Below are 23,178 nucleotides of genomic sequence, written 5' to 3' on the forward strand. Positions count from 1 at the left end.
AGATGGATTATCTACAAAGAATTACTTTTACCAGCAAATACAAGTTTAAGAAAATATGAAGTAAGGTTCAAGTAGTTGAGGCTAACTGTCAACCTAGAACTTTATATCCAGCTATCACTTAAGAATGAAGGAAAACAGGGGTGCCTGGGTGTCTCAGTCAGTTAAGCATCTGACTCTTGATTCTGGCCCAGGTCATGATCTCACGATTCTTGAGTATGAGCCCTACATCAGGCTCTGCACTGCTTGCGAGCCTCTCTTTCTGCCCTTCCCCCACTCATGTTTCTCTCTCTCTCTCTCTGAAAATAAATATACTTAAAAAAAAAAAGAATGAAGGAAAAATAAAGACAACTCATAACATGAATACTTAAGAGACTTTGCCATCAGCAGAGCATTTCAATAAGGAACTGTTAGTAAAGAATCAAATTCAGTAATAAGAAAAATGAATTCAGATGAAAAAGTATGTAAGAAGTAATGTATAGGGGCGCCTGGGTGGCTCGGTCGGTTACGCGTCCGACTTCGGCTCAGGTCATGATCTCACGGTCCGTGAGTTCGAGCCCCGCGTCGGGCTCTGGGCCGATGGCTCGGAGCCTGGAGCCTGCTTCCGATTCTGTGTCTCCCTCTCTCTCTGCTCCTCCCCCGTTCATGCTCTGTCTCTCTCTGTCTCAAAAATAAATAAACGTTAAAAAAAAAAATTAAAAAAAAAAATAAAAAAAAAAGAAGTAATGTATAAAATACTGGCAAATCCAATTAACTATTACTTGTAAATAATACCTGTTTTTTTGTGTTTAAAAACATTTCCCTAGAAATCCTAAACCAGTGCTGTCCTATAGAAATATAACATTTAATTCCAGATTTTCTGATAGCCACATTAAAAAAGCAAAAAGAAATAGATGAAATTAATTTTAATATTTTATTTAACTGAATCTATCTAAAATTTTATCACCTCAACATGTAATCAATTTACAAATTATTAATGAGATATTTCACAAAGTTTTAACACTAAATCTGCAAAATGCAGCACGTACTTGACACTTAACAGCATACCCCATGCAAGTGTTAGGTTCTCACCTATCTATATTTGGAGTTCAAGTATATAGTAGTTTCACACATCTGGGTTGTCCCAAACATATTTAAATTGTTCCAATAACTGTATCTAATACAAATTTTGAATTTAAGTTAAAATTGAAATTTAAAAGATTCACCTTCTTCTTTTTAAAGAGTGCTTAATTGGGGCGCCTGGGTGGCTCAGTCGGTTAAGCGACTGACTTCGGCTCAGGTCATATCTCACAGTCCATGAGTTCGAGCCCCGCATCGGGCTCTGTGCTGACAGCTCAGAGCCTGGAGCCTGCTTCAGATTCTGTGTCTCCCTCTCTCTCTGACCCTCCCTCGTTCATGCTCTCTCTCTGTCTCAAAAATAAATAAACATAAAAAAAAAAAAGAGTGCTTAATTTCCTTACAAAGCTAGTGACTACCATACTGGATGGCACAGTTCTAGACCATAATAACCACAAAAAACGAGAGGAGGATGAACAGATGAGAAGGTAAAGCATGCTAGGGTCCTGGTTTTATTCTGGAGGATGATACAGTCACAGAATCATTTAGATTTGCTAAAATAAAATTTAAAGATAGCCATTAAAATTTAACGTAAGAAACAGGATCTATAAACTTCCAAATCAAGAGGAGTGAAATTAAGCAATTATTATGTCAATAAGGAAGGAAGGAAAAAAACAAATGACAAAAAAAAAAACACCCCACAAAATAAGTCATTAGAAAAAGTCCAAACACATTAGTAATCACAATATACCTAAACAAATTATACTTATCCATTATAATGTCAAGTGACAGGAAAAAACAGAATAATATATGCTTATGACTACACTTTTACAAATTTTAAAACATGCACCAGTCAATACGAAGGATTTATATATGACATATGTACCATAAAAGTATAAAATCATGGACTAGAAGGATACAAAACAAATTCATGATATTGGTTACCTCTAGGGAGGCTGATAATGGAAGGAGACCAAGGGGGGGGGGGGGTTCTAAGGAAAACTGAACTTTACCTGCAACATTTTATTTTATTAAAAAGAAACCTGAAGCAAAATGATAACATTAAAATGTGTGAATTTGAGAGGTGGGTAAACGAGTATATTATTTTCTGGATCTTTCTGTATTTAAATTTTTCTCAAATAAAAATATTACCAATAATGAGAGAAAAAAAAGACTAGAGGCAAACTTGTTCCACTAAGTCTAGTTTAACAGGGCCCTCACACAAATTCCATGACTAGGTTTACTCACAGCATTTTCTGCATTTCTTAAATGGCTTATAAACCTGGCTTATATACTGCCTCTTCCTTTTCTGTTCAAGACATATTCCGGGGCTCCTGCGCTCAGTCTGTGAAGTGTCCGACTTCAGCTCAGGTCATGATCTTGTGGTCCGTGAGTTTGAGCCCCACCTCAGGCTCTGTGCTGACAGCTCAGAGCCTGGAGTCTGCTTTGGATTCTGTGTCTCCCTCTCTCTCTGCTCCTCCCCTGCTCACACTCTGTGTCTCTCTCTCTCAAAAATAAACAAACATCAAAAAAAAATTTTTTTAAAGACATATCATTCATAATTGTTTCATCTTATATGAAGGCTCTGGAGTGGGGCAAGATGGGAAGCCAAGGGCACTACCACAAGGATGCAGAGCTCTCCTTGGGCTAGCGTAGGAGAGCTGACGGGGAGCACAGATTCCTTCGGCAGCTGACCAACTGTTCCATCCCCATTCTTTCTTTACTCGGACATACCTCAGCCCCGCCCCTGAGGATACAAAAATGCATTGAGGGGACACAACTGCATTTTCTGGAAGACTAAACAGGACCAGCAGTCCTTTTAGGAAACCAAGAAAAGAAACTTGGAATTTTTATCCCACAGACAATCCATAAGGAATCAACAGGCAAAAACTCCCCAACTGCCAAGTTTCTCTTCCAGTAAATAGCAGTTACCACTGGACTGAAAGGCACCGGTGGTGGCAGTGGTCAGAAGCCAAATTTTCTCTCTCCAAACTCAGGAAGATATCAGAGAAGATGGGAAATTCCTTATACCCTTCAACAGTTGCTTGGGAACAGTTCAAACAGCATGAGCCTGTGGACTTCTCACAGCAGAGAGATATGGAGGGTGTGGCAGATGGCTGGACGTGGTGAGGCTAGTACCCGGCTTGTGCCATGTTTCTTCTAAGCTACACAAGAGAAGAAAGGGGAGGGCTCGGGAGTCTCAGCAACAAATGCTGGGCCTTATGTCAAAGTTCCAAAAAGTCTTAATGATTGGTAAGTGTCGGCTCTCAGAGATTTTCTTCTAAGACTGAGAGACAAAAGCTATTGCTTTATAAGTGCACTACCTGAGAGCCTACAGTATCTGTGCAATTCAAGCAATCATTTTCCAGCAGCCACAGAACAAATCCAGTCTCAACTCCTGGGTTGTCCATGCCAATGCAGGAAATTAGGGAGCAGACGTAACAGTGCAAATAAACCAGTAATTACTTCTTTTAACCCAGGAAAGGTATTACTTTGAGGTGATTCTTCTCTAACTTGCTGGCCAGTATTTCTTTTTTAAAGTTTATTTTTTGAGAGAGAGAGAGAGAGAGAGACAGAGTGCGAGCGGGGGATGGGCAGAGAAAGGGGGACAAAGGATCAGAAGCAGGCTCTGCGTGGACAGCAGAGAGACAGATGTGGGGCTCAAACTCATGAATCCTAGATCATGGTCTGAGCTTAACCTACTGACGGTTAACCTACTGAGCCACCCAGGCACCCTGGCCAGTATTTTTTTTTTTTTTTAATCTCTTTATCAAAATTTCTTTAAAAATTAATTTTATGTTTTTTGTTATAAACCCAAAGCTACAGGAAAGAAGCAGTCTAATAGTGAGCTGGTTAGCAGAGGAAATTCTGGGACAAAAAATCCAAGTAATCCACCCAGAGAAATGTGCCCATAACTAACTCTTATCACTCTTCAGCTAAAATGAACACAGAACTCAACTTTTTAACACAGTATGAATTCCCCCCCCTCCTCAAATGGGGGCAATGCCCATGAAATTCTGGAGGTTTTTTAAAATAACAGGTAGTTCTCTTAAATTCAAATATTCCTATGACATATGAAACCGATACTAAAATATTGATTCAAAGCCACAAGGTCACTATTTAACATTAGCATGATTGTTTTTCATTCATCCCGTAGGCCTATGTTTGGGATCCTCCAATACTTCACTGCTTTGTAAAATAATCTTTAAAAACCCAATACTTACAACTGAGAGATCATTTTAAGAGGATTAATAATCAAACTAATATTACATTTCTCTGCTACCTCCTTCCTTGCTTATGCCTGTTAATTTCATCAACTTATATAAATCCAAATTGCAGTTATTAATGTCATGTCAGGCTAGTATGTCTTCCCCAAATTTTATTTTGTTGTTAGAGATAAAAATAATTGAGTTAAAAACTCTGCTTTAGAAGACTTTGGATGAACTGAAATAAATAGCAACTATCTCTTTTCTGAGGGATACTTTTAGGGAAAATATCTCACATTGTATTCAGGTACAAAAGATAACCAAAAATAAAGAATAAGCCATGTTCTAGGATGTTCAGTGAAATTTTATTAGCATATATATATATATATATATATATACATATATATATGTAATGCAATAATGGAAGTATATCTTCAATGAAATAGTCTTAAATATTTCACACATCTCCTTGGTCTTTTCTACCCGAGTTACGTTTTTCATGTGAGTTGTACTGCATCAATGGGAAAGCACTTGGTTGAAGTCAGAAGCCTGAATTCCAGTGTGGCTCACATCTCACTTCCCTCTGCCCAAGTTTCTTCATGAGTACAAGTGAAAGAGACAAGGGACCAAGAGGAATAATAATAATAATAAACAATGTATACTGCACTTATGTGCAAGGCAATGATCTAAATGTTTTAAATCTCACCACAATCCTGTGAAGTTGGTAAACTAGCATCATGTCCATTTTATAAATGAGGAATTGAGACCAGAGAGGTTAAGTAACTTGCTCCAGATTACCCAGCTGGTAAACTTGCCTGTAAGTGAAGACCTGGGATTTAAACCGAAGTAGGCTGGTTCAGAGTTCATTCTCTCTCTCTCTCTCTCTCTCTCTCTTTTTAAGTAGGCTCTATGCCCAGCATGGAGCCCAATGTGGGCCTTGAACTCATGATCCTGAGATGGAGACCTGAGCTGAGATCAAGAATCGGACGCTTAACTGATGAACAACCCAGGTGTCCTCAGAGTTCATTCCCTTAACTACTACAACACTCAGACTGATTTGTTAGTTTTCCGAATTTAAAAATTAGGTGCAGATCTCGGATGCTAGAAGAGCAAAGGGTTTCCAGATTGGGAAATATCTTAATCTATAGATGTAGCCAACAAACACATAATATGTAGTGGAGTGTTTCCTATTCCCCCCTCACTGGTGAGCCTCTTGGAATAACAATAAACAATGTCCCATTTAAAAATACCGTATGTTGAGATGCACATAAATGTACTATTCTGGGTTTCTAAATGGTTACATACACAGATAAAAGTATTTTTATCTATTAAAACAATCAATTTTTGTAGAACTTTACATTTTTCTTTTTTCTTTTAATGTCTTTATTTCTTTTTGAGACAGAGAGAGACAGAGCATTAGCAAGGGAGGGGCAGAGAGAGAGGGAGACACAGAATCTGAAGCAGGCTCCAGGCTCTGAGCTGTCTGCACAGTGCCTGATGTGGGGCTCAAACTCACGGACTGTGAGATCATGACCTAAGCTGAAGTCGGTGGCTCAATCGAATGAGCCACCCAGGTGCCCCGCACTTTACATTTTTCAATGTACTTTTACATTGTTGTTGTATTTGGTCCTCTCAATAGCATGGGAATACAGAGGTGTGACTTTAATATTCCCATTTTACAGATGAAAAGTAGAAGTTCAAAGAGTCAAGTGACTTTCCCCTTCTAAAGAGTGGTGGAGTCCACACTACACCCAAGTCTTCCAACTTTTATACCAGGGATCTTTCCAGATGGTTACTTTATTTTCCTATTTGCGCTGGTATGAATTAATTTCTAGCAAATGGTAAGCACAGTTACGATGTCCTTGTATTTTTGCAAAATTAATCAGCTAGCTCTGATGTGACTGACCTGTGGCCACAAAAAAGGGGGTTAATAAAATTAAAAATTATAACTAAAAGGTAAAGGAAAGCCATGAGACGTAGAAAGAATAGAATGTATTATATGGAATGTAGAACTTCAGAAGGAGCCTTCAAAGCTTCACATTTTGACCACCTCAAATCTTTGGTATGTTTATAGCCCACATACACCACGCTTAATACTCATGATTTCCTACAAAATAGAATTCTGCCCAGTATTGTAAAAAAAAAAAAAAAAACAAAACACAGCTTATATCCACAAAGAAAAAAAGAGAGAGAAAGAGAAAAAAAGAAAAATAAATATGGAACCCAGGGTAGACTTTGTATTTATCTTTGCATGGGGTCACATAATCAAATTATAATTTTAAACTAATATCACTTTATAGTATACCTTTTAAAAACAAATTTTGTGGGGAGCCTGGGTGGCTTGGTTGGTTGAGCCTCTAACTTCAGCTCAGGTCATGATCTCATAGTTAGTGAGCATGGAGCCTGCTTGGGATTCATTCTCTCTCTCTCTCTCTCTCTCTCTCTCTCTCTCTCTCTATCTTCCTTTCCCTCTTCCCCTTCCCTGCTTGCACTCTGTCTCTCTCTCTCTCAAAAATAAACAAACATTAAATTAAAAAAATAAATGTTGTGATTAAACATTAAATAATTGGTAAACCAGAACTCTGAAATAAAAATCCATTCAGTCCTAGGTTCAATAGATTTTCCAAATTATAAAGCTTTTATTCTATTCGAAGAGTTCCCAAAACAAAAGCACCGGCTCATTTTTTAAACGCAATGCTTAAGTAATGGTAATGTAATATTTACGTTGCAACCTCTCAATATATTGTATAATATGCAAGTGTACTTATGTGTTTCTGATCACAGGGGACTATCTCTATTAGCCTATATAGAACAAATTAATGAAGACAATATATCTTGGAAATAGTAAATCCAGCAGTTTGTTGTAATTTGAAGAAACACTGAGTCTTAGACTTTCAACACTCAAAGATATTAATACTGGGGTGAGGAAATTGTGCATGTATACATATATATCTTGTATATGGCTCTACAGTCTATTAGTTACTGGCATACCAGAAGCCTTCACGATAATGTATGTGCCTCTCTCAGAAGCAGAGGCCTGACCCTGAGGCCAACCTTAGGGCATGATCATAAATAATAAATACTTCTTGGGTAACTTGTACTGGCACCTAGAAAAAATGGCCATCAGCCTATGTCTATTAATAAAGACAACATTTTAATCAAAGGAACATTTACGTATTTATATAACTCTTGATTTTTCCTTGTTTCATTCATTGGGCATCTTCGTTTAAGTAAAACTACATGAGGTTCCTAGATATAAACATTTATGGGACGTATTGTGGTGTAATGGTTAAGAGCAAAATTCTTGGGTAAAGAGGGTTGGGTTAGAATTCCCGGATCTATTACCTCCTAGCTGTGTGACCTAGGGGGAATTCCTTATTCTTACTAAATCCCAATATTCTCTTCTGTGTATGAGAAAGGCCGTAGGGCTCGGCGGTTAAAAGCACAGGCTTTGGAGCCAGACTGCCAGGACTGCAATCCCAGCTGGGCCATTTCTTATCAAGGGGGCCTTCTGTGAGACCACAGTCTGAAGAGTACATACCTTACTGGGTGGTTGGGAGGGTTAGGTTCATTAATGCAGAGTGCTCAGAACAGTGCCTGAATTCCAGAAAGCCATCTAAATGTTAGTTATCGTGGCTGTCGTTACCATATCTGTGAGATGAGAATAGCCTCACATAACTGTTGTGAGAATAACATGAAATAATATGAAATTACACCATAATACTTCCCATATATGTTTGTTTCTAGTAGCTTCACATACTTGGGTTTAAACTAATGAATGTAAAGCATATAAAAGCTAAGGTCTGGTACATCCAGGCATTTAATAAATGGTAGCTACTTAAATTTTAATAGTAATAAATGTATTTATATGTTGTTACTGCTGTGTTTCCCTTGAAATATTAAATTTGCAACTCATTTTGAAATTTAAAACTGTTTTTTCTATTTCCCGACTTCTGAATAGTGTATCATTTACTTTAAGTGTGATCAAATATGCATTTGCCTTAGGCATCTCTAAATGGCCATTTCTGAATGTGTCCACAAGATATAATAACACTGGACTCAATAAATACCATGACCAGGAACCAATACTTGATTTGACTGAACTCTTCTAAGAAGACAGTGAAATGTACAAAAAATAAGCAGCCAGTGAAAAAGGAATTCAACATTTTGATTTGGTTTGTTATCTTCAACACTGATTTTTAAATTACTCAGGAGACTAACATCATATTTCAACATACTAGGTACTGTGAAAGCAGACAGCTTAAATGGTGTTTATTTCAGTCACCATTTCCAAATTGTACCCTGCAGGAAAGTGGAATATATTTAACTTGGGTATAAACAAAAGCAGTGTTTTAGGTGGAAAGTATAGGAAAAGAGGATCACTTGATAACTGATTTGCCAAGGGAATTTTAATGTTATATGGAGATATTTTTAAACATATTTTTTCTTTGAGAAAACACAACCCTGTAAAAATGCACCAGATTAAAGCTTATGTTCCTTCAAAAACACTACATTTGTTATTCAGTTGTTGAACATCTATTTCTGTAACTGCAGTTAATTAAACTGTGCGATCTACCTGTTCCCTATCCACGCTGTGTGCCATTTTATCCTCCTACCAAATGGAAGCATGGTGCTTATTTATTATTATTTCACTGTAGTTCTCTGAATAATTGAAAATATCATTATCACAATAACGAACACCCCATGTGTTTTACACATGGCAAGTGCTATGCGAAGTACTCTGCATTCACAATCTCATTTAATTTCTCCAACAACCCAATGAGGTAAAGCATATTTGTATCCCAGTTTGATAGACAAGAAAACTGAGTCTTAGAGAATTAGGAACTTAGAAGTTTAGGGGGAAGTGAAGTAATGTGCCCTAAATCATACAGCCAGTAAACGGTACATGTCAGAACCCTACTGGACTACCTCCTCAACAAACATATGAAATAATTAAACTTACTACTTTCTTCCCTTGGAAATGATTCACTCATGCACTTGTTCAACAAATAGTTATACTACTTGTGCTAGGTGCACGGGATATGAGAAACATCAGAGCCATCAAATATTTCACAGTCAAGTCAAATTAGGAAGATTACAAAGTTAAATCTAAATTAGGTAATCAAACCATGTGTCCCAATTTAGAAACATGGTGCTTGTCAGACAACTACCTTTAAAATAGAAGAGAGTAAAAAAATAAAAATAAAAATACAAGACAGTAGTTAAAAGAAAGGCACTAATGAGGGAGGGTAGTTACTGCATACAATCTAATCTCAACTGTTAACAGGCCTTGAATTTAGCTTCCTCATATTTCAAAGAAAGCAAGACTTCACAGAAAAACCAATGACAGATCACCTTTAATAACAAACTAGCACTGATCCTCTTGAGATTTAAAAAAAAAAAAAAAAAAACCTATCACCTTCAACCCTTTTAACCAAACAATTTCTTGTCAGTATTTTTTCTCTGGACATGTGGTCTGGCCAAACCTTTCAATGCTTTTATCTTTTCTTGTGGCTCATTATCATTTCTTGCCATAAATTATAAATATTTACATATGTATACTACCTACCCTATCAGACTAAAGGATCCTTAAAAATAGGGGCATTTACTCATTCACTTCAAAAAGGGTTGGAAAAAAATCCAATTCACTTATTCTCCCAACATGATGATACTTTGCATAAAGATGATACTCAATAAATGTTTATTTAACATGGAATGAGTGAATGAATGAATAAAATGTACAACTCTGCCATTTTGGAGCCTTTACTCAAACATAGGTACCATCTCAATATTAACTCAATTAAACTCAGTAAGCATCTGGGTGGCACACTACCTGTAGTTAGACCCTTTCATATTCATACTGGAGACCTCAGTATGTTAAAAAGGCTATTCACCCCAAATTGATTTACAGATTCAATTCAATCCCTATTAAAGTCAAGGGAGGTATTTTTGTAGAAGTTTATAAGCTGATTCTAAAATTTATATGGAAATGCAAAGAATACAATAGACACAACAATTCTGAAAAAGAAGAAGAAAGCTGGAGGACTGACACTACCAGATTTCAAATCTTACTCTAAAACCATAGTAAGCAAGATAATGCAGTACTGATCTAAGGACAGGCATATAGACAATGGAATATCACTGACAGCCTAGAAAGAAACCTTTACATTTAAGATGAACCGATTTTCCACCAGAGTACCTAAGCAATTTAGTGGCAAACGAACAGTCTTTTCAACAACTGGTGCTGGGAAAACTGGCTATCAACATGCCAAAAAATAAAAAAAGAGAGAGAGAAAGAGAGTTTAAACCCTTATCTCACACTAGGTACAATATTAACTCAAAGTGGATCATAGAACCAAATATAAGAGCTAAAACTATAAAGCTTTATGAGAAAATAATTGTGACTCTGGATTAGGCAAAGATTTATTAAACATGACACTAAATGGATTTATCAAAATTAAAAAAACATCTGTTTTTCCAAATTTTAAAAAGCCACAGATTGGAAGAAAATATCTACAAATCACATAGCTGATAAAGGTCCTGTGTTAGAACATTTAAAGAACTCTAACAACTCAATAAGAAACAACCCAATTAAAAACCGGGCAAAAATATCTGAATAGACATTTCACCTAAGACATACATTATGCTAGTAAGCACACAAAAAGATGCTCATCGTCATTAGTTATTATGGAGATACAAATTAAATTTATTAGAATGGCTATAAGCATAAAAAGTGACAATATCAGGAGCGCCTGGGTGGCTCAGTCGGTTGAGTGTCTGGCTTTGGCTCAGGTCAGGATCTCACGGTTCAGGAGTTTGCCCGCATCAGGCTCACTGCTGTCAGCATGAAGCCTGCTTTGGATCCTCTGTCCCCCCTCTCTCTGACCCTCCCCCACTTTTACTCTCTCAAAAATAAATGCAAACCTTACAAAGAAAAAAACTAAAACTGACAATATCAGTGATGTTGAAACACTGGAACCCTCATCCATTGATGGTATGTATAATCACTTTGGAAGACAGTTTGGAAGTTACCTAAACGTTAAAAATAGACTTTCAAACCACCCACCAGTTCTACAGTTAGGAAAGTTCCCAGGACAGATGAAAATGTGCCCATGAAAGACTTATATATAAATATTCACAGCAGCGTTATTCATAATAACTAAAACCTGGAACAATCCAAATGTCCATCCATTTGTGAAAGGATGAACAATGGATGATCACTGGGCAACAGAAAAGAACGAAATACTGATTCATGCTAGAACACATATGGACCTCGGAAACATTATGCTGAAAGAAACCAGACACAAAAGACTACATATTGTTTGATTCCTTTTATGTAAAATTTCCAGAAAAGGCAAATCTCAGTAGATTCGTGGTTGCCTAGGACTGGGGTGGGAGCAGGGACTGGCTGTAAAAAACTTGAGAAACCTTTCTCCAGTGATGGAAATGGCTCAAAACTGGATTACGGTAATGTCATAAACTCTATAAATGTATGTAAAATTACTGATTTGCATAGATGAATGGACATTATGGGAAGTAGATCATACCTCCAATAAAGCTTTTTTTTTTTTTTTTAGTGTTTATTTATTTTTGAGAGAGACAGAGACAGAATGCGAGTGGGTTAGGGGCAGAGAGAGAGACACACACAGAATCTGAAGCTGGCTCCAGGCTCTGAGCAGTCAGCACAGACCCCGATGCGGGGCTTGAACTCACGAGCTGTGAGATCATGACCTGAGCTGAAGTCAGACACTCAACCAACTGAGCCACCTAGGCGCCCCAAGCTTTTTTTTTTTTTTTAAGTAAATTATATTCCCATCCATATAGCCTGACTGCTGCTAGAGTGTCAGTACAATTCAGCACTTAGCAGTGATACTTCCAATCTTTTTTACCAGACTGGTTTTTTAAAAAATCACATCTCCTTATTCTTAATAATATACATTTCTTTGATTTCTAGCAAATCTGAACATTTCATCTATTTGGGTCTGCTAGTTTCTAAATATACATCTTTTCCATAAGGACATGTGAGACTCTTATATTTTTAAACTAGCAAACTTTTTTCGGTGATCTGTGGTACAAACATTTTTTCCCAGTTTTTCGTAAGTTTTTAGATTTTATTAACAATAGGTTTTTCTTTTTGTCATACAGAAATATTCATTTTCATGTAGTCACATTCATCTGTATTTTCACTTCCAGAGTCTGTCTCTGGTGTTTTGACATGTGATATTCTTTTGAAACAGTAATCAGAAACCTTGAATATTGTTAGTTAATCATCCTCCGTGCCAAGCCCAGCACTATCGGGCCTTTCTACTTTAAGAGAAGAAAACCCTAATTTCAAATTTCAAAGCTAGAGGCAGACAGCCTTTTCTTCCTTAAGCCTTTAAGTGTATAAAGAAACACGAATGTTTATACCCCGAATTCATGGACAAGTGCCTCATTAGAGAACTTCTGATGTGATACACTAGATATTTCCAATAGTTCTAGTGATGAGATAGTGGAAAAATAAAAAGAAGGATGTGAAAATGTGGTTGCTGTTGCTAATCATGCCAGGCTATGACTCTAGGCCTCACTGGCTGATGCCTCTTTGTAGGACATCATATCATCATATAACAACGTGACCAGTGTAGGCATTCATGGATGTCTGACCAGAACACTCTAGAACTCAGTCACTCATTATCTCACAACCACTGCATTCATGCATATTATCATTTTCCTTGCTATGTCACTCACTATTAATAGGTGGTGAATGACCCATCACCCATTAGGTAATAAATACAGGAAACTGAATTTCATTCTTATTTTACAAACTCAGAAGGAGATTTAATGCTAACGAAAGAATTCCTTATTGTTGAGTGCTTCAAAAAATTCTACAGCAGTTATAAAAAAAAACCACCTATTTGGTTTAACATAGCTATAACTATCACACAAAGAGATAAAACAAAGATATGATTAAGAAATAAAAGAACATTTTGTATTAATGTGGATATTATGGCTTTTAAGTTGTATAGCTGGTTAAGAAATAATCAGAAGAGGCATTGAAATGCCTGATAACAGAAAATGACTGTTTTTCTCTGTATATATTTGAGTCCCACCCACCCTTGCAGGACCAGCCCAAATTCAACCTTTTTTCCCTATCAATTCTACAGCATTTAGAATCTATACCTATACTATATATTCTGGCACATATATACAGTCTTAACATTATTCAAGTGTTTAGTGCCTGTCACTCTTATCATCTTCAATGAATTAAATATAAGTTCCATGAGAGCAAACTATGTATCCCTACGACATTAAAGCAGTGGTAGGATCCCAGATCCTACACTACAGAACAGCCTAAACAGGTGTTCATTAAATAACTTTTCTTGATTTCTGGGAAAAGTTGAAAAAAAAAAGGGCCAAGATGGAGAAAAAAAAAGGTATTGTAGGGCACTTTCCTCAAATGTATTATAATGTAGAACAGGCAGTCCCTTTAGTCAAGAAAAATAATGTGGAGTAGTATGTAAATGCTTTAGCAGTTGCCCCAGCTTTACATACCTCAAAAAGCTAGGCACAGATTGTTTTCAGTTCTTCTCTTTGCATCCAGGCAGGCTTTACCTAAAGATAGTGCTTTCCAATGTAAGCTCCAACAAACTCCAGGATTCTATGAGGCAGCTCTAAGGTCTGACTGATAGATGGGATGGCCACGTTAGCTATGTTTAATTTGTGGCTGCTTCTTTTCAGGTATCAACTTTGGGCTCCAGGTATAAATGAAGAGCCTTCTTACTAATCAAGGACAGTTTTTCCATCTCTGAAGAATACTCTGATGTCCTGAGGGATGACATTCAGGTACTCGTACACAGGTTTGCCTCTAGTCCCAGGATGGCTGGCTAGCTTCTTCATAGGGGTGCTCCCTGCCTTCCAGGGAAATAAAACAATAACCAAAAGACAGTTCCTCTACTGTAATTCTTTTCTTCCCTACTGTTTCCTTTAGAAAGGTGGACAGCAAGGGAAGGTAAGAATGATTTCACCAATTCTGGCCCTTTAGCAACAAGGACTCCAGCACATCAGGGTCCATTATAATAATGGGTTTTGTGCATATCTAAGTTACCGTTCATTTAAATTTGTTAATAATTCTCAGGAAAGGGGAAGGCACCATTCACTCTGTAAGGATATGACTCTACTAGAATTCCCAACCCTGTCACTGAACCTCAGATAAAATGCTGAAAATAGTGGCATCATTTTAAATATCTAAGTTCTAGTAAAACAGGGCTAGAAAAACAATACTTTCATAAACATTAACTTTAAATAATGAATCTCAAATATCAGTAAATGCCATCCATTTTCTAGGGCTGAGAATCTCTGCATTTCCTAAATTCCTCTTCACCTACCGCCACTAAATGAAAAGAATGAGTGAATAATGTTTGAAAGTAAGGACTCTGAACCTACAGTATCTAATTAAACCTTGGTTACTAGCAATTGGTTGGTGAAATGTTGGGTAACTCATGTCTCTAAGCCCTAGTTCAATGGGGTGTACTGAGGAGTAAATGAAATCATGCAAACCAAATTCTTCCCACAATATGAAGCACATAGTATGTGCACGATAAACTCTAAGAAAAAAAACCACTTTCGTTATATTTGTTAAAAAGTGGAGGCAAGTTTCCACCAAATTCTTAGTAATGGTAGGTAAGAAAGCAAAACCTTCTGTATTTTTAAAACTTCAATATTTTAAAGTAACGCATTCATTTACACCAATCAGTCCACAGTTTTTAATTGATAATGCAGGATATTATTTGTAATTTTGCCTCAAATTTAATACACTCACTGGCTCACACTGCTGGCAGGCGGTGGGAGGGTGCAAAGCATTTTCTGAGAACAGCCGCCACACACCGGTTTTCTCAGGGTGGAGGCAAGCCTTCCCTTCCCTCCCCGGGACAATGACGGGGTCTGAGCCCGGCACCTCCGGAAACGTGCGTCGCGGTGTGCGATACTCGGTGTCCGCGACCCGCGCGGAAGGGGACGTAATAGTCCAAAAGAAACCGAAGCCGAGACGAAAATGATCCCAGTTCCCGGTGAGCACCGAGGGACTTGGGAGCTCGCGCACCCCGCCTTGCCCGACTGAGTGTGGGCTTGGGTCGCCAGAGTGGACCCGGTGGCCCCTGCCCTTGGCAGCCAGAGTGGGCGCCACTGGCGCCGTCCCGTCCGGTGCGTGGCTAACTCCGCCGCTCCCGCCGCGAACTGCGGGCAGGTCCCGGCAGCCCGGCCCCGCCTGCGCCGTCCCCAGCCCTGATTGACACTGGAGTTGGTACATACGGGTCTGCAGCGGAGGCGAGCAGGGGGGTGAGTGCTATTTTAAACATGGCTTTCCCTCTCTCTTGGCCTCAGAGCCAACGCGGCGCGCCCAGCCGTGGGCTAGGCCCACCTGGGAATAACCCCAACATCTGCCCGACTTATTTATTTTTTTCGATCTCTCTATGCATGGACTTGTTTTCCCCCAATCACTGCTTTTCCACAACCCGGCAGTTTCAAAGAGGAAACTCCCCTCCTGGACAGGGGAATGGAAAGCGCTTTTGCTTCTTCTTGTTAGAAGGTGGAAACCATTCCAGTTACCAGGAGTTCAAAAAAGAAGGGAAGCGGCGTCGCTGGAGAGAAAGTAACATTCAGAAATCCTTGGGGACCGAGGGAGGAAGGGAGGGAAGGAGGAATGTCTGCAACAGGCATCTGAAAACAAGCGTGGAGAAGCAAAAAGATTCGCAAACCCGGAGTTACTACCAAGTGCATTCCGCGCAATCCATTGCAATGACAAGATCTGCTGTAAGCACAATTTGAAGGCCTTTGAAATCTTTTTGGTGAGACTTACCTTTCTCTTCGGCATAATGACTACGTTCGTGCAGCTAAAAAGTAAAGCAACGGGGTGGAACTGCAGACACCGCCGCTGGATGCTGCCGCTGCCCCTGCAGCTGCTCACGCGCAGGGCACGGCGTACCCGGCCTCTCCGACCTGCACCTCCGCGGCTCCCTCCAGGGGCCCTCTACTCGCTCGTCTCCTCGCTCACCCAATGAGGAGCCCCAGCAGCCGGCCGCGAGGCCCCATTGGCTGCGGCAACATTCTAAATTCCACGAGGGCACGCCCACCTCCGCGCACACGGTAAGCGCTGTTGTAGTTTCCACTTCATCGAAAAAATCTGCCTGGTGACTGGGCATGCCCAGTTCAACTAGTAACCTCCAAGCTACAGGGTCCTGGAGTTTCATTGTTTTCCTGCTCCCTTTTTGGATTGTGTCACTAGGAACAGCGTGGGCCTTTAGAGACAGGAAAAAGAGTAAGGATGGACACATTAACTTGATAGTGTAAGTATATGCACAGCAGGCACTTTATAGGTTTCCTACCCATAAAGGCTTGTAATGAATGTTACGTGATGGAGACCTGTAAGAGAGGGAAGATACCCTGTTCTGGAAGAGTGTGGCAATTTCTAAGGGTTTCAGCTTCCCGTTCTAGATATCTAGTGACAATAATCTCTAAAATTACTTAGTTTTAATATCAAAATCCGTGATTACAAATCACTAATTCAGTCAACTTCAAAAAAAATTTGTTTAATGTTTACTTATATTTGAGAGAGAGAGAGACAGAAAGACAGAGCGTGAGCTGGGGAGGGGCAGAGACAGAATCTGAAGTAGGCTTCAGGCTCTGAGCTATCAACACAGAGCCCTACTGGGGACTTGAACTCATGAACTGAACTCATGAATGGTGAGATCATGACCTGAGCAGAAGTCTGAGTCTTCACCAACTGAGCCACCCAGGCACACCTTAAAAAAAAATTTTTTTTAAATGTTCATTTTAATTCAGCCAACTTCAAACTAGGCTCAAAGATGAATAGGATATATTTGTTATGGAAATCAGAAAAAGAATGAACAAGGTCAGAACAGATTATTTTACATTTGAAACATTTAAATAAGCATATTTAAAATATACATATTTTAATGTTTCTCAAAGTTCTGCAAGGCATTAAACAGGCTTTGCAGAAACACTTCCGAATTTATTTTATGTGATCAGTTTTACCCTGATACCAAAACTGGTATAAGACCTCAGAAGAAAAGAGAGCTAGAGACTGATTTCCTTTATAAACATAGACACAAAAATCTTGAACAAAATTTTAGTAAATCAAACCCAACAGCATTTAAAATGATAAGACATCATGACCAGTGAGGTTTATCCTAGGAATTCAAAGTTGGTTCAACATCTGAAAACCAATCAGTGTAATTCACCATAATAATAGAATAAAGGAAAAAAACCAATATGATCATTTCAGCAGATACAGGAAAAGCACCAGTGAATGGGTGAGCAAATTATGGTAACCATACACAATAGAATATTACTCAGCAATTAAAAGGAATAAAATATTCCTTCATGAATGAATGCCAGAAACAAAATGCCACATGAAAGAAGTCAAATACAAAAGACCATATTGAATAATTTCATTCTTTTGAAGTTACAGAAAAGGTAAAATTAGGCAAGCTTAGTTTTATAATCATATTGAAAGGCAAAAGTTCACCTCATAGGAAAATGTATTGAAGTCTTACACCACAAACATGGCCAAATTCACTTTGGTCATGCAGATGATGAAAATATGCATTAAACAATGTAATTAAATAATTTTAATGCTTGGATTTTTTCTTTATTAATTTTCAGAATAACAAATTAGCATCCTAGCAAACTCTAGAAGTGGTCAATGACTTTCTTTTTGTAATATCTTTAGGAACTCATGGATTTTTATGTATTTGGTACACTTCAATCTATTGCTATTATTACTATTTTTTATACTCATATTGGTCATTTTGACATGATCCCAGTTGTCTTTGATAGATTTTTCACTTTCAGGCATTCAGTGGATAACAATATACTAAAAATAATCTGAATAAAACCAGTTCATTGCTTGAGAATTGGATAAACTTTGAGGTTAATAATTTTACCATAAAAATAATATTTATAATGGAGCTGTCTTGGAAGAGAGTTAATTTGCAAAATGTTTGGTGGTTAAGAAAAAAGCCAGTGAAGACACTTTTAATGAGATATGTGTGGAAGGATGCTCGGTAGCACTTGTAATCTGGGTTGAAAATTTTTTTCTTTACGGAGATGGAAAGGCTTCACAACAAAAGTAGTCTAGGGTGAATTTTTCCCTCTGTGATGGTAAGTGCAAAGTTGGCTTCTTTAGTTTATATTTTTCAAGGCTAAACTATCAACAACAACAAACAAAACTGTGAATGTTTTTACTGCACATAATAAAATAACTGCAATGAAAATGAAACTAGCTAGTTGGATAAAGAAAGTTGATTGTGGGAACCTTGGGTCATTTGAGCCTCTTAGTGCATTTATAAGTGACAAAAATGACAGGTTAGTTTTGAAATGAATAACAGCATGAATTCTCTTTCCTTTGAAGTGGATTACACCTGCTTGAGCAGAACACTGGGGAATAGAGGGTTCTCCCTGTATCTTCAATATCTTCCAACATCTGAGAAAATAAGCACAGACCTCTGGAGGAAAGAAGAGTAGGCAAAGGGAATGATTTAGTGGGTAGCTAGAATTCCAGGTTAGGAGATAAGACACTTGAGCAGAAAGGAGCATGCCACGTGAGGAGGCAAGGTCAACGTGGTAAGAAGTAAAGACTCATTTGTTTGGCAGTATATTCTTCTGAGTGTTTCTCTTGCTTTGAAACATCAACCTCTAAGCCAGTAAAGTCTTCTCTATAAGATGAGACTATTTTAGTGAAGACAGATGATGGATAAATGCAGGGAGTTACTGCCTGAGGAAGAAAGAAGGAAAAATTAGTGAACAAACTTCTTTTCCAATTCCAGTTCCTCTCTACTTCTTTCCTACTTGAAACAGTTGGAATCCTAAACCTGCCTCAGCATTTTTCAAACAGCAGGACAAAGTCATTGATGGTATCATGAGTATCATTAAGAAAGAGAAAGGAGAAGGGAAAAGAAAAGAAAGGGCAGAGCATGGAAAATATCAGAGTGTTTCACATGGTAAAGTTAAGTAGTGTTTTATAAAATGTTTCCATTTTTCACACATTCCCACATAAACATACCACACATGTACACATATAGTTGTGCGCATGTGCGTGTTTGTGTGTGTGTGTGTAAGTGTGTGTGTTCTAGGTTGTAACTTGAAATGTATTTTAAGATGGGTGTTGGTGAAAAAACTTTAAAGCTACTTCACAGCCCTAATGAATCTTGTGGATCTTTGGGGTTCCAGGAATTTCTTCCTCTGGAAGAAGGGTGTTTAATCTTCAAATCTTGAAAGGAAAATTTGAAGGGAAAGGACCACCTCCCTCTTGATCTGTCACTTCTTGCCTCTTTCAGGCAGGCACAGGCAGGGTTTTGCTGTAATTAATGGCGAATTTCTGGAGAATTAATATCTAGAATCTGTAGACTGTTGCTTCTGATAACTCTAATTCTGGAATAAATTATTCGGTAATCGGCCAAAGAATTCCCGAAGTGAATGAATTCAGGAGTATAACAAAACAACATCAAAAACAATTGACAAGAGGTAGCAAAGGAATACTCTATTTTGTTTGTATTTTTATCAGTTAAATCTCTAGTTTGATTGGATGCTAACTTTTAAAGACACCATGTTTAATTTTACAAAGTAACCAGGATACTCTAAGAGCCATGAATCCCAAATCATAGGAGCTGCCTGATGATAATGCAGGTACCCAGGCCCTAACCCGAGCTTACTGAATCAGAATTTTTCATGCCTGGACCTGGGAATATGCACTTCAAACAAGTTTCTCCTATGATTTTTATACTAGAATTTGAGAAGTTTAGACTCGACCTTAGGTCTCAACAAATTTTTGTTGACCGCTGGTACTTAGATTCAAATGATATAAAAGGCTGCTGCCTCCTTAACACACTTCCAGAGAAGGAGCATAATTCTGTGGGTGAAATTTCCCTACCATGGGCCTCCCCTGTGCTTTCTCCTCAGTTCCAGCTTAGCCTGGCACTACATGCTTAGTCCACATTCTTCTCCCTCCTCTTCTCGTCTTGCAAGGAGCCTGAAGGATCATTGAAAACTGTAGACCCTGAGGTCCCTAGAATAGTGCCTCTTCCTATCTTCCCAGGCAGCACTCTAGGCAGCTCCCTGAGCCTCTGATAAGATTAAATTCCCTGACCCCACATCCTCAAAGGGAACCTAACTTGCCCAAAGCTCCACAAACCACACCCTTTCAATGTTGTATTATTTCAGTGGTTGTACAAGCATACCTTGTAATTGCATTAACAGCAAGGGAGCCAGGGCATTCTGTGATCTTCCAACAGGAACCAACTTGTTGTTTTTCCCAGCCTTCAATCAAATTTAATCTATGTGCACATTCTTTACCCTATGTGTGTTCTTCTACACAGTTCTTCTATACAGTTTTCCCACCCCCAGTCCTTTTCAGGTTCAATCTCTGTGTTATCTACCTCTCCTTCTTCTTGTTGCTGCCGCTTAAACTCATCAGAGTGTAATTAATTTGCTCTTTGTAGCTCCCAAATGACTATTTGGGGATGAATTAACCATGCTCAGTAACTAGAACCGGGGATTGGGCTACATTTGTTCAAGCCATCCCTTTCTGCCAGATTGAGAACATGTCCAGTGCCAAGATCCAACCATGTTCAAGGAGGTTAAAGTTAAGGGAAGGGACTCCTGAAGCTTCATGGTGAGGACACAGCAAGGAAAAGACACATCTCTTCCCCTTTGGGGACAAGCCACAAGCTGCAAAGTGCCAGAGACTAGTTTAGGGGTTGTTGCAGATTTCTGAGACGGAGTTACACATTCTTGTAGACTACTGCCATTGCCAGTACACTCTCAGTCAGGACCACACCCTGCCTTCTAAGCTGGGGAGCTTGGCTACCCATGTCCAATGTCTTCTGCATTTCCTTCAAACCTCAGAATTCTTGGAGTCTTGTAAGAAATATCCAACAGCCCCATTCCTGTCACTGTTCACAGTGGTCCTGCCTTTCAGGGCAGATCAGACCATTTCCTTTTCTCAGTGAAAACAAATAAACAAAATTGAGGCTTAGAGAAATGAGAATCATTCTGAAAAACACCATAAGGCAATTGGAGATGATTTTTCAGGTTAGCGTGGTTAATAACTATCATAATTCTCAAGGCAATACATTTTTATACAGCAGTGGAAAGCTAGCCTGAAACGTGCCATAGTCTTTAAGGCTGCTTTTAAGCACAGGGTTGTTGCTGTTTTTGTTGTTGTTTTTAAAACATGGAATTGTGTTATTCCCACATAAAATCTCATCCTTCCCCTCTTTTTCATTCCTACTCCCACTTCTGCTCTTTGCAAACTTTAACAAAAAAAATTTTTTCTGATTAATCCAATTTACCTCTTTATATATATTATATGTCAAAAATTTTCTGAAGTTTTCACTATTTTTTTGCATAAATGCTTATCCAAAAACCTGAATTTGGAGTCATAAGGCTTGAACTCAAAATCCCAAGTCATCGAGCTGCAATCAAATTATTTAACCTCTTTGAACTCTGTTTTGTTGTTGTTGTTGTTGTTGTTGTCATAAAATGATAATAATGTTTATCCAAGGCAGACACTGCTAGTTACTCGCCAAGTATTCACACTAGTCTTCTGTCTTACTGACAGAATTCTGATTTTGGCAATGGGCCTGGCCAAAGCAAAGCAAAAACTTTACCTCTCTGGTTCCCCAGCAGAGAGGTTGCTACATGATACTGTTTTGGTGAATGAGATGTGTGCCAAAGTCACAAGGTAGTGCTGTAAACACCACCTATAACAGGGACAGGGACAGGGGCAGACCCAGCCCCACAGCTGCCTTCTGCCTTTGTTCTTCCCCCTCCTCCATCCTGGAAGTTGATAATAATGTCTAGAAGTAGAACATCTATCTTGTGTCCAAGAGAATGAAAGCCTGACAAGTCAAGGATGAAAGAGAAAGACATCCCAGGCCCTGTACTGGCTACCACTCTACTACTTTTTAATGCATGGAAAATAAACAGCATGCTTGATCCAGGCACTGTAGGTGGGTGCCTGTGACATGCAGCTGAATATAATCCCTAACTGATAGACTACCTCACAGAATTGGTGTGAAAACCGGAGACAGTAACTATGCGAACGCTTGTATGCCTGCAGCATAGTACTTACCATATTTTGTTTCAAGAAAGTGTATTATAACCCCCCATAGATTATAAAAGAGAACACAGAAAAATTTTAACTTTCCCTGAATCCCTGAGGGCCTGATTATGAATGTTTAGTGTAAACCTCTTAAAATTACTTTAAAATAGGCAGAGATAAACATTATAAACTGATGCTGTAGAATGTGCTGCCCTAGACTATGGCCTAAGGCCAGGATATTTTGGCTTGTTGTTCAACTCCATCTTTGTGGTAGTAGGCCTCCTTGTACTGTAGATGCTAGAATCTAAAAAGCATATCCCAGAGCTCTCTGCAGCTCGGGTTTTGGGTGTGATTTGGATTTGGCCAATTAGATGCACTAGCGTGAAATTTGGCAAGTAGAGATTAAGAGGAGGCCACACTAGGCTACGTCTGCTGTGTCTGCTGCTTTCTGTTTTCCTGCAACAATATCAGCAGAGATCCCAGGCACTGGCTTTGTGGGTTTTGATAGACAGGACTCTCTGCATCCACTCTGTACATGTAGACTGCAGCAGGTGTGGTGTGGTCTGGAACGGGGAACAATAGTGGCTTCCTGACTGAGAAAGCATTGTTATTATCATGGAGTCTTGACACTGGTGGAGTCCTGAGGGCAGAAAGAGCGCACAGCTCCTTTGACGACCTGGTTCTGGGGTGTGACTTTGGGGGAGTTTCCTGAAAGTTCAATGTCAAGTCTATTTCTTTAGCCCTCCCTACCGTCCATGAGCCATTGATTCCTTGAATGTATTTCTTCCTCCTTAAGTTAGGTAAAATGGGTTCTGTTCCCTG

At 38.7% G+C, this 23,178-nt stretch overlaps 1 protein-coding gene across 4 annotated transcripts in view; it reads right to left on the reverse strand.

Moving 5' to 3' along the window:
* Positions 1-16,255, reverse strand: part of HMGN3 (high mobility group nucleosomal binding domain 3) — a 32,112-nt gene extending 15,857 nt beyond the window's left edge. Inside the window, exon 1 of one of the 4 annotated variants that reach the window (XM_049653918.1) lies at positions 16,093-16,244. In XM_049653918.1, coding sequence (XP_049509875.1) covers positions 16,093-16,107 — 15 coding nt within the window. In that variant the 5' untranslated portion in view covers positions 16,108-16,244. Of the gene's footprint in view, positions 1-16,092 lie in introns of all 4 variants that reach the window. The other 3 variants (XM_049653919.1, XM_049653920.1, XM_049653917.1) reach the window with 3 other exon arrangements.
* Between the last annotated feature and the right edge of the window lie 6,923 nt (positions 16,256-23,178).

The sequence above is a fragment of the Panthera uncia genome (assembly GCF_023721935.1).
Source record: "Panthera uncia isolate 11264 chromosome B2 unlocalized genomic scaffold, Puncia_PCG_1.0 HiC_scaffold_24, whole genome shotgun sequence".
In the NCBI taxonomy this organism is placed as follows: Eukaryota; Metazoa; Chordata; class Mammalia; order Carnivora; family Felidae; genus Panthera; species Panthera uncia.